The 12,286-nt window shown below is 46.1% G+C and overlaps 1 protein-coding gene and 1 long non-coding RNA gene across 3 annotated transcripts in view; one reads left to right on the top strand and one right to left on the bottom strand.

The window, feature by feature from the left end:
* Positions 1-10,875, top strand: part of MBD5 (methyl-CpG binding domain protein 5) — a 108,341-nt gene extending 97,466 nt beyond the window's left edge. For both annotated transcript variants that reach the window (XM_051810152.1, XM_051810151.1), the window contains exons 12-15: positions 1,239-2,444; positions 6,134-6,207; positions 8,116-8,191; positions 10,300-10,875. In XM_051810152.1, coding sequence (XP_051666112.1) covers positions 1,239-2,444; positions 6,134-6,207; positions 8,116-8,191; positions 10,300-10,371 — 1,428 coding nt within the window. In that variant the 3' untranslated portion in view covers positions 10,372-10,875. The remainder of the gene's footprint in view (positions 1-1,238; positions 2,445-6,133; positions 6,208-8,115; positions 8,192-10,299) is intronic.
* Positions 1-12,286, bottom strand: part of LOC127481214 (uncharacterized) — a 228,311-nt gene that overhangs the window by 51,060 nt on the left and 164,965 nt on the right. The window lies entirely within an intron of this gene.

A 12,286-nucleotide genomic window follows, 5' to 3' on the forward strand; every position in this document is an offset into this window, starting at 1 on the left:
AGGGAAAAGGAGATGTGTCATTTCTCAGTGTAGATGTTCCACTGCAAAATCTCCATTTTCTACCTGCCTGTTCCCTCTCTTGTGTGAATTTTGGTAGCTTTAGCTCAGTGGTTTTTTGCACCAGATTCCCAGTTCTATAAATAATGGTCATGGTAAGCAGTTTAAAGGGGCTTTTGGAATATTTTCATGTTGTTCTTTGCAGTGTTTTGTTACAATGCTCTCATTGCCATTGTCATCCCTGCCTGTGGATGTGACAGGGAGTTCAAAAAACTCAGTTGGTTTAGTCTGGAGGTGCCAGGAAGGGAGGAAAGAATAGCTGAGAACAGAACTGGGGGGCTGTGGAATCTCCTTCTCTGGAAATACATAAAACCCACCTGGATGTGATCCTGTGCAACCTCCTGTAGCTGGAGCTTGGACTGGATCATCTCAGCTGGAGGAGCCTAGAGAAGAGAAGGTTGTGGGATTTAGATGGGATATTAGGAAAAAAATCCTTGGCTGTAAGGGTGGGGAGGCCCTGGCACAGGTTGCCCAGAGAAGCTGTGGCTGCCCCTGGATCCCTGGAAGTGTCCAAGGCCAGGTTGGAGCAACCTGGGCTGGTGGAAGGTGTCCCTGCCCATGGCAGGGGTGGCACTGGATGGGCTTTAAGATCCTTCCAAGCCAAACTATCCTGGGATTCTATAACAAAAGTACTGACCTTGGTGGAGTTGTTTAGGATTTGAGAGAAGAAAAGGAAAGAGCTGAGCTTCAGTCAGAAGAGGAAATTTCTGAAAGGCTCTGAAAGGGATGATGGTGAAGTCTCAGCAGTGCATGGGGGGCTGGATCATGTCAAGATGTCCAGTTTGATCCACGAGGCAAAGTCTGAGAGCCAGTGGATCTCATTTCCTCTGAATTAGGGTTTTTTGTTTTCTCTCTACCTTGTTCTGCATTTAACTTCATAACTGGAATTTAATCAAAATGAAGTGGTGTCCTGTGAGGAACAGTCACCCTGGCCACCACCTCGGGGTTTAATTAAAATGAGACCAAGTTTGTCTGTTGAAATAGTTGTGGAGTCTCCCTCTCTGGGGACATTACAAACCCACATGAATGAGTTCCTGTGTCACCTGCTGCAGGTGGCCCTGCCTTGGCAGGGGGGTTGGACTGGGTGGTCTCCAGAGGCCCCTCCCAACCCCAACACCTCTGCAATTCCATGAAACATTAATCCAGAATATGAACTCCCATCTTCTCCTGTCCCTCCCCAGGTGAGGATGCAGGAGGACGCCGCGGTCCTGAACAAGCGGATGATCACCCAGATGGGAATGGCGCCAGTTCCCGACAGCTCCAACGCGATGCTCCCTCCCTTCCCAGAACCCTCCTGCGAGCTGCAGCCCCGGGCCGAGCCCCCCCTGGGGCAGCAGCCCAAGGATTCCCTGCCCGTGGGTGGCCCGGGGGACCCGTCGGTGGACGCCATCTACAAGGCGGTGGTGGACGCGGCCAGCAAGGGGATGCAGGTGGTGATCACCACGGCCGTGAGCAGCACCACCCAGATGAGCCCCATCCCCGCCCTGAGTGCCATGAGTGCCTTCACAGCCTCCATCGGGGACCCCCTGAACCTCTCCAGCGCCGTCAGCGCCGTCATCCACGGCCGCGGCGTGGCCGTGCCCGAGCACGAGGGCAGGGCCAGGGGCGCCCGCGGCGCGCGCGGCCCCAAGGGCGCCGAGCACGGCAAGAACCCCGGGGAGGGCGAGGGCTACGAGTATTACAAGGCGGCCAGCTGTAACACCCCCAAAAAACAGTGGGAAGGGGAGCAGAGCCCGGTGGGTGAGCTGAACAGGTGGAAGTGCGAGGAGTTCCTGGAGCACTCCCACCTGCACGGCAGCCCGTGCCACGAGAGGCCCAACAACGCCTCGGCGCTGCCCCTGCTGCCGGGGGAGCAGCACCAGGCCCTGCTGCCGCAGAGGAACTGCCAGAGCGAGAAGGCGCTGGAGGAGAATTTCAGGTATAACAATTACAAAAGAACTATGCTGAGCTTCAAGGACAGACTGGAGAACACTGTGGAACGCTGTGCACACATCAACGGGAACAGGCCGCAGCAGGGCAGGGCCTTCGGGGACCTGCTGAGCGCTTCCAAACAAGACCTGGGTCTGGAAGAGCAATCCCCGAGCTCCTCCAATAGCTTGGAGAGCTCCTTGGTGAAAGACTACATCCATTACAATGGAGATTTTAATGCCAAAAGCATTAATGGGTGCGTGCCCAGCCCCTCGGATGCTAAAAGCATCAGCAGCGAGGAGGACCTGAGGAACCCCGACTCGCCTTCCTCCCACGAGCTCCTCCACTACAGGCCAAGGACGTTCAACGTGGGCGACTTGGTCTGGGGCCAGATCAAAGGACTCACTTCATGGCCTGGGAAACTGGTGAGGGAGGAAGAAGTTCACAATTCATGTCAACAGAACGCTGAGGAGGGGAAGGTATATTTATATATCTATGCACATCTCTCTCTCTCTCCACGTGCCCACCAAAGCGTCGTCATTTTGGTCTTTGTCTCCTATTTTAGCAGCACGGTTTGGGTTTTTTCCTTACCTGTAGCTCATAGGACTGAATTTCCCCGTGGTTTCCCGTAAGAAACTTGTGCCAGTTGCCTTCAGAGAGGTTAGGTTTGGGCTTTACTAAATCAGTTGTGCATGGAAAAGTGGTGTTACCCAAAAAAGGCTTTCGCTGCCGTTGTGTGTTCGGTCAAATTTCTGGCTGTGTCAAAACCTGGTGTGAAAATACCTAAAAGTGTTGAAACTGCAAAAAAAGGAGAAGTGATCGAATCAGCAGGAGGAGTGTGTATTAAGGGGAATCTTGCTGATTGACACAGAGGAAATGCACACACATTTTCAGCATAAAAGGAGGTTTGGATCATCTTTTAGTAGGGAGGAAATTTGCTCTTTCATGCTGAAATCCTTTCTTTTGTGTCCACAAATCGTGTGCTTGTGGGGGAATATACAGGCAATACAGTTATCAAGGAGTTATTGGTTACTTTATTACAGTAAATATTTCCAAGTCTGGTCTCCACTACTTGTATAACATTTTATCTTTGTAGTTCTTATAAAATAAGTGGGGTTGTTGCACCCTAACTCAGGAGAACTTCAGTCTCTCTTTGCAGGTGACAATATTCCAGAGCTTGTCCTGGTGTAACTCTGTCCCAGCCCAAACCAGGACATGGCTGCAGAGCTCAATCCTTGGGATGGTCACATCCCCAAATTTCCAGTCAGTTTACGAAGTGCAGGCACAGGAGAAGACCCCAAACTATTTAAGATTAAACAAAACTGGAAAAATCAGATGTACAATATCCGTGTCCCATGTGAATCAGGAACACAGTTATGGCTCTCACATATTCCCAGTATGGATTTATGTATTAACTTCCAAAATTGTGTATCCACATCTCTGTGACTGATATAATTGTGTTGGATATAACTGAAGAGTTTTGGGTTTAGAACTCCTGTAAAGAGGTGAATTTATTTTGCTTTCCATTCCTTGGCAATTCCGTGTTTCCTCCCCGGTTTGGGGACACCAGAATGTGTCGTTGCTTTGTGCAAACCTGCCTCCTTTGTTTTTGTGGGGTTTGTGTGCATTCCATGAATATTGTGTGAGAGAAATCCAGTGGCACCCATTTCATTGGGTGCTGAAGCCCAAAAAACAGGGAAGCAAAGCCTGGGAATGCTCCTGTCAAGGTACCACTTCAAGTCCCTCATCAGGAAGTCATGGATCACCTCTGGCATCAGAAGACCTTTAATTTAATCAGTTTAAATTTAAAAAAAAATTTAAAAAGTGTATCTGATTGTCTCCATCAAGAAGCACAGAGTGAACAGCCTTTCCAAAGGGCAGGAGTTGGGGGTGAAAGGTGGGATACAGGGAAAAAAAACCCCACACCAAACCAAGAGAAATAACCTGGAAAACCAAAAAGAAATTGCCTTTAAAACCAAATGGGCTTCAGGAGTTCTGCCCTTCAGTCACATCCATGGTGGGAGTCACCTGCAGCACTTCTGGAAATCCTCTTTTCCGTGGAGCTTCCCTGAAACATCTCTGGAAGTGTCTGTGTAACAAACGTGCCCCTCCTGCATTGTGACAATTATTTGCTGCTGGGATTTGTACTTCTCCCTGTTCTCTGGCTTAGACATCGTTTGGTTTTGGTTTCCATGGGGGTGTTCAGAGCAATAATGGGTGTGCTGGAGAGCAGCCAGGCTGGGGTTTCCCCAGCAGGAGAAGGGAGGAATCTTGCACCTTCCTTTCCTTGTTTTCTTGGCTGTTGGATGTCAGAGGAGCCCAAGGGAGGTGCAGCAGCAGAGATGTCTGGGAAGGAGTGGAGCGAGTCTGAATCCACACATCCTAAACCAGAGGATGTGTAATTAAATCAATGAGTTTGATTATTATCCACCTCAAATCACCAGAGCAGGACCAAGGGTTTGAGGGCAACAGGGGAAAGGTCCAAGGCTTTGTTGAGCTTTCCTTGGTCAGTCTGCTCAGGGCAAACACTGTTCTTAGTGGGTTAAACTGGGCTGGTTAAGCTGGGCTGGTTAAACTGGGCTTTTCTAGTCTTACAGGTGTGACTTATCCACGTGCTGGAAACCCCATCTGTGTGTATGATTTAGTGTTCCTACTGATTCTATTATTAACTGCTGTTATTATTGATACTAATAATTATTATTAATCTGGTAGACTTGCTTTGGATGCCCTGTTTTGTAGTAGTTTGATACTTCTTTTAAAAAAAGTGGGTTTTAATGTGTAGGCATCACAAAATGCCAATAATGAAGACATTGAGTCCTTTCTGTTGCTGAACACAAGTCCTTTGTCACCCAAACATGATATTAATTCTTTATATTCTTATTTACCCTTGAACCTTCTCATTTATCTCGTGGCAGGTGGTTACAGCCCCTGCAGGTTGTTCCTTAGATACACATGGAAAGGGATAATTCCCTGCCTTGGAAAAGCTCCCCAGGTTTCCTATAGATTCCATTTCTTCCCTGTGCATTTGTGTTCTTCCAAAATCCAACGAGGAGAGGAGTTGTTGGAAGTATTTGCATTAAAAGTGAGCACAGTTTTAAGGGGGAAAACGCTCCAATTTGTGGCATAATTGAATTGAATTCCTGGAAATTGAATTCCCACCTCCCCACGTGCTGATTCTTCCATTAGTGACTCCTGGAATTATTCCCCAATTTCATTAGCACGGGCCTGAGTCAAGACTTGGGGAATTGGATCTAAACTTGTATTTTTAGAGATTTTGACAACCTGCTCACTCATTAACTTCCCCCTTGTCACATCCAAACATCAGTTCCGTGGGGAATATAAATTATTTAGGAATTGAAAAGGCTGAGTTCGGAGGGAATTTGCATTTCAGTCTCATTTTTGGGTTGTACAAACTTAATAAATTTGTGTTTATAGAATTCATTTTCCCTGTGTCAGAACACAAAAGCTGGTTCTTGTTCAGTTAAAAAATACCAATCAAGATGTAGCAAAGTAAAAAAGAATTCAGCTTTTCTTTAGGTTGGTGTGTCATAAATCCTGATTTGGTTGTTTTCACAAGCAGAAGTTGCTTGAGCCAGATGAAAATAATCGAGTTAAGTGGACTCATGTTTGGAGAATGCAAATGCTAAAATTACAGAGATGATATAATTAATGAATTATCTTCTTGCTTTCATTGTTTGTGCTGGGATGAACTGGTACCCCTTGCTTAAAATATCCACAGCTTAAATTTCCAGCTCAAACACTCTCAGATACCACTACTGGCCCTTGCCCAAATCCATCCCTGACTCAGCAGGTTGGTAAAGGATCTTTGTAAATTAAAAAAAAAAAAATTCAAATAACTGATTTTAGGACTCCTTTAGTGAGGAGTCTGGGATTCCTAAAGCACAAATAAAGCTTTTCCTCTGGAATAGGAAGGAATTTGGCCTTCAGTTTTCCACCCAGGAGCTGGAGGTGATGGGAACACTTTGATGTTGGGGGCACCTGTAAGGACTGTGTTATGTGTCCCAGTGTTTTAATGCTTTCCAGGGTGGAGCCTGCTGTGCCTGCCTGGTTTTTTGGGATGAGATTCCAGGCTGCCGGGGGGGGTGAGAGCGATGTGTGGGGATTGCAGCTCCGGGTAACGTGGTTTGGTGTTCGTCCCTTCACTCAGGTGGAGCCAGAGAAGCTGAAGACACTAACAGAGGGGCTGGAGGCCTACAGCCGAGCCAGGAAAAGGAACAGGAAGTGAGTAAATCCTCCTTCTTTACCGGGGAAATACAATCATCCCAGTTTTTTTTTGCTTCCCTTTTGGGGAAGGCAAACTGAGGAGTTGGTTCTCTGATTCCTCCTGTCGGTTCTGAGAGTCACAGACTCACCCAAGAGCTTGGATATCTGAATTTTTAGTGCCTCTCCTGGTAGTTCCAGTAGCCTCTGTGAAATGTCATCCTGCTTGTGTGAGCTCTCCTGAGGGGGGATTCCTGATTTTCTAGTTTTTACCAAAAAAAAAAGTCATTACATCAAAACTATTGCGACCAAATAATGCTTTTTAACCAGCTCTGCCCCTCTCCCTCTGGCAGAGGTTTGTTCAGAGAAATTCCCTTTTTATTCAGGTTTTTTGTACAGGTTTATTCAGAGACATTCCCATTATTTCCTCTTCCTTGGAAGTGTTTTAGGATCTGTGGGGCCTGGCTGTGTTTAACCAACCCAGTGCACAGCTCTATGTCAGACCTGGGGGAGCTGGTGGGGTTTATCCTCCTTTTTAGCTTTTAGTGAAAACACAAGGACAGAACACTGTGAGGCAGCAAATACTGGGATATGAAGCATCAGGATAGACAAAACCAGGAAAATTATTGAGTTTGGGGGTGAAAAAAAACCCTTTGGACGTTTCTAAAAGGACGACAAAGTAGAAATTGGGATTGGGTTTGTTCTGTGATGCTGCTGCTTATTTGCTGTGGCAGGGAAAATATATTCCTTAAATCTGTGTTAGAATTCCAGGTCAGTTCTCAATAAGGGAGATTAAATAATTCTCCCTCTTCCCCTCCTTTTAAGTTGTGAGCTTTACTTTTATTTATATGTCACTTATATACTTAAGAGAAGTAATTTTTTATGCCAGATAGACAGTTTTGGTGCTTGTTTTTTCCAAGATCATCCCTATTTCAGTTTATCTGATGGATCAAATCCTTTGGTGTCTCCTCATGGACCCTTCCTCATTTTCCCATGTACCCTTCTAGATTTGTGTGGCAAAGTCATTGATCCCCCAAGGAAGAACATCCCAGCTGAGCTCATGAGCTTGATTTCCTGGTTAAAGAGAGGGGGAATGGCCTTAAGCTGAGAGAGGGGAGATTTAGGTGGGATATTGGGAAGGAATTCCTGGCTGGGAGGGTGGGGAGGCCCTGGCACAGGTTGCCCAGAGAAGCTGTGGCTGCCCCTGAATCCCTGGGAGTGTCCAAAGCCAGGCTGGAGCAACCTGGGCTGGTGGAAGGTGTCCCTGCCCATGGCAGGGGGTGGAATGGATGAGATTTAAGGTCCCTTCCAACCCATCCTGTGATTCTGTGATTAGAGGGAAGGGTTTTTATAGGAAGTGCCTCCTGTGAGGGACTGACCCCCTGTGCCAGCTGGGGACAAGGTGTTCCCTTCCCTTCCCTGTCTGTGCCACCACCTCCCCTTAGGATACAGATGGTTGAGATGGTTCTCTTCCTCCTCCTCCTCCTCTTTCTGTCCTTCCTGCCTCTCCAAGGCAGGATAACAAGGATGACAGCACTTCCTTACTTCATGAGGATATGGGGCTGGATGCCCACAGTAGTGTCTCTCAGTGCCTTGGGGTAATTTGGGGTTGGAAGAACAAAGTCCTCCCCCCAGCTGTCCCACAGCCCTTGGGGTGCCTCATTCCAGGGTCAAACCAGGAATATTTGAGGTAATTAATGCAACACCTGTTTAAAGTTAGAAGGGTATTTAACTTTTCCTCAGCAATTCCAACACAAGCTTCACTTCCCATAATACTATCCAGAGGTCTGATCTTCCTGCTTGTGCTCCAACAGCCCGGGAGGCTCCACAGTTACAACATTCCCAAGGAGTTCCTGTGTTTATCATTCATTTTTAAGTTCTTTTTTTCTGTTATCCAGAATGACTGATGCATTATTTTTTTCCTCCTAGAAGTGGAAAGCTAAATAACCATTTAGAAGCTGCTATACACGAGGCCATGAGTGAACTAGACAAAATGTCTGGGAATGTAAGTTCCTTTTCCTGTATCCCTGCTCGTGTCCGTGAGGGAGGGTTGGCTTGGGTTGCTTCCTACCCAGTGTTGTTTCTGTTTCCTTCAATAATGTGGAATTTTCAGTGTTTCTCCTGCATTAAAAGACAGTTTGCAAATGTCAGGTAGTTCTGAAAGATGGGAAAAGTCGTAGAATTTTAGTTGCATTGCCAGTTTTGTTGCTTTTGACAAGAGATTTCCACCTAGAGCCTGAAAATATTGGGTCAGCTCCAGTCCCACTCGTATTCCAGGGGGTTTCTCTGACTAATGACACAAAACCAGGCTCATTTGTTTCTCAGTTTGAGTAGAAACCACATTTGAAAGGATCATTCTTTGCATGTAAAACTCTTGGAATAAAGTCTTCCTCATGAGAAATGAAAGATATTGCCATGAAAGGTAAGTTTTAAAAAAGAGTATTTCTAATATCACATCCAACAGTGGTTTTTCTACCATGATTCACTGTTATTATCTCAGTCCAGAATCTTCCTGATATAAAATTTAGTTTATATAATGTTCTCATCTTCATATTTAGTTGTAATTTCATTGGAGCCCACTGGAAAATTTAAAACAAAAAAAATCTACCACAGCACGTGCAAACTCCCAGATCTTTTAATTAGTAATTAATTATTCAAATAATTAACTATAACACGTTTGGAAGTGCGAGTAACACTTCAGGGGAGCTTCTGGAGTATAAAAAAGGAAATATATATATAAGAATATTCTTTTGTCTTTATATGTATTTATATATAATCTATATATTATATGAATTATATATATGCATATATAAGAATATAGAGTTTTTGTATATATTTATATATAATGTATATTATATATATAAATGTATATTATATATATATTCTTTATAGATACAATAATAACTGCAGAACAGAGCTGATTTCAGAGCCACCAAGGAATATTGAATAAGTTTTTCAGTAGCTTTTAGTGGCTGCTCTGGGTAATAACAAAATCAAATATTTTGCTTAAACTTCTGAATTTTACAAACTGGGATTTGAGCTTTGATTTGAAACAAGAGGCATTTCCCTGCTGTCTTGGGAAGGACCAGGAAAGCAGGGTCTGACTGTGGGTCTGCTACAATTAAATCAGGGATGTGGGGTCGGGCTGGACCATCCTGCTGACACCTTTTCCATGTATAAATCCAGGAATACTGAAAGCTGCTGTGCATTGCTGCTGCTGGAAGTGGATTTGCTGAGCTGGTGGCTCTGTCACACCAAACTGATGCACCTGAGTGTCAGTGCAGCATCTTGATTTATATTTTAATTATCCGGGCGCGGAACTCGTGCTCGGGGTTCATTTCCATAAAGATTACCATTCCTAGAAACACTCCCAGGAATCAGCACTTCTCTTTTTAGTGACTTGCATTTTTTTTCAGCTACTACAGCTCAGACATCAGTCAGTTTGAGCTGGAAAACGTGTGGGATCCTCAGCTGCAGTGCAGAGGCAGGGAACGTCAGGGGGCTGGAGGAGCTGGGAAGGGCCCAGGAAGTGCCAAAGGATCCATTCCTGCTCTTGGGAAGCTGCAGCTGCCGCCAACAGATGGTGGTGGAATTCCACACCAGGCCCCAGCCTTCCTCCTCCTCCTCTCCCACTTGGTTTCTCCTGATGGAAAACTGTTTTGCTCTCAGATCAGCCCAGCCCTTGGCTCAGAGCTGAGTGTTTCCTTTGAAGCACGGGCCGAGGAGTTTGCTGATGATTCCTTAATAACCCCACGGCCCTGGGCTGGACTGCCCTGGCTTTCCCTGGCAGCAGCATTTTCTCACCACCTGCTTCCCATCTCATGGCCCTTGTCCTGCCAGGGTCTCCAGGTTTGCCACTGGCAATCTGACAGAATTGCAGTTTGGACATCAGGTCCTGGTTATGTGGTTTCCCAAGCACTGCAGCTGGTTTGGGATGTGTCATCAACCCTTTCCTCCCAGCTCCTCAAAATTCCCGAAGTTCCTTTAGTTCAGGCTTCTGTGCAGCTGTGGAATATTGAGCCCTGTTTCCTAACAGCCCTTTAATCAACCCTGTAGCTCATTGACCCCCCTGCCCACTGTCCTTTGCTAACCTGTGAATATACTTATTTTTAGGTCCACCCAATCCCACAGGGAGACAGACAAGTGAAGCCTCCAAAACTCAAGAGGAGGAAGATCTCTAGATAACATTGAATGTCTTTGTTACTGGTCCAGTACTTGTGAACACTGAGTCCATCTGTAGGTATTGCTCTAGGCTGGTACATCACTATTTATGTGGGGACAGCTCGATGCCAGCGGGGCACACGCCGGGCAGTGGGACAAGATTTGGGATGATCAGGAGGGATAGAAGTTGCTGGAGAAGCCAATCAGAAATCTGGAATGGTTGCAGTAACAATGTCAGATGATTACTGAATTTTTTTTTTTTTCTATGATACTAAAAATTGTGATTATAAGAAATAGTCCAAATGTTTCTGAGAAATTTTCCTTGTGTATATAGATAATACAGAATTTCCTGGTGATATCTGAACTGTAAATATTGTACAATATTGTCATGTACAAGCGTACCTAATGCACACTTTATCTTTTATTGTACAAAAAATAGTGTACAAAATTCTTTGGTTTCTATTGAGTACACATACAAGAGACTACCAGTGTAAAGTGATAAATAAAAATACAGCCTAAATGCTTTTATATGATAATGTAAAAGATGCTGTTTTTGTATTTAACAGCAGAGAGAAGGCATGATTATGTAATACCTTAATTATGACATCCCCTTCACGCCACTGAGTGTTCATGGATCCTGTCTGTTTGGAATGGACCTTGCCTGGAAGTGCTGTACTCCACTCAGGTCCCTGCAGGAGAGAGTGCAGATTCCTCATGGGATGTGGGATCGCAGCTCTGATGGAGAATTCCAAGGCCGCAGCCATCGGTTGCTTTTGGTTTCCGTAGCTTTTCCAGTAGGATGCTGTAGGTTGGACTGAAGAGGACAAAGGAACAGTAGGAGGCCTGTTTTAGTCAAGCATTTCTGTAGGTGAGGTTTCAGAGCCCCCTGAGGAACTAACCAGTCGATACCCCCCCGTAACATTGACCCCCTGGATTAATTAGCTGAGATTCTCTAACTTCATTAACCCTGCAGGGGGGCAGAGGCCCTGCTTTGAGAAGGGATCAGTGTTGGTTCCAGTTGGTTTGGCAGTAGAATGGAAGGGCAATGCTCTGGAAAAGGTAATCCCGCTATCCATCCCTCGGTATTGAAACACAAAAAGGAGTTAAGGGTGGCTTACAAAACTTATTAGCAGCAGTGATTTTTATCAGTATTATGTAACATATCAGATTTATTTTATTTAAAAAGAATTATTTATACCATTAACAGATTCTTATATATATTAATGTGGCTGAAATGCGCAGGTTAAATCTATTAACCAAATTATTTATGTTATATTAAGTGAGAAATGTGAAACATATGTAGAAAAAAGAAGAAATTAATACACTACAGATTTAAAAGTCTAAAGCTATGAGCCATTATAAACTTAACCAACGGGAGTGTAGCACAACATTCTTTCCATTGGATTTCATTTTTCTTTTTCCCCACGGACGGTGGGGATGGCGAGGGGAGCCGTGGCATCCTCAAGGCTCCCTGGGATAGTTCTGCTCACCATTCCCAGTCCCGGGGTGGAGTCCTTCATCCGGGATCACCACTTACCTCAGATTCCTTCCCCCCGCATTCCCGGTGTCGCTCTCTAGCGAGGACTGGCAGGGCTCAGCTCCCTGGGGTCTCCAGGGTGCCAGGATCCCAACTCCTTGCTCCTGTCCCAGGTCCCCCGGTGCGTGTCCGAAGGAATGACCCCGAGGATGACGATTCCCTGGGCTGGGCTCCCGCGTTCCCGGGCACGCAGCACCTACCTCTGGGCTCCTCCGGGCTCGTCCCCTCCGGCCCGGGTGGGACCCCACGGCTCCGTGGGGCAGCTCCATGGCCCTGCTCCGCTGGGTTCCCATTCCCACTGTTTTGGGGTGCGGTGGCTCCCGTTTTTCCGTCCCACGTCGCTCCGGTCGCCGGTGTCCCTCCGTGGCTCCCCGAGCCCCCGCTGCCTCCCATCCCACCCCA

The sequence above is a fragment of the Manacus candei genome, unplaced genomic scaffold, assembly GCF_025592945.1.
Source record: "Manacus candei isolate 608988 ecotype Guabito, Panama unplaced genomic scaffold, ASM2559294v1 h1tg000077l, whole genome shotgun sequence".
In the NCBI taxonomy this organism is placed as follows: domain Eukaryota; kingdom Metazoa; phylum Chordata; class Aves; order Passeriformes; family Pipridae; genus Manacus; species Manacus candei.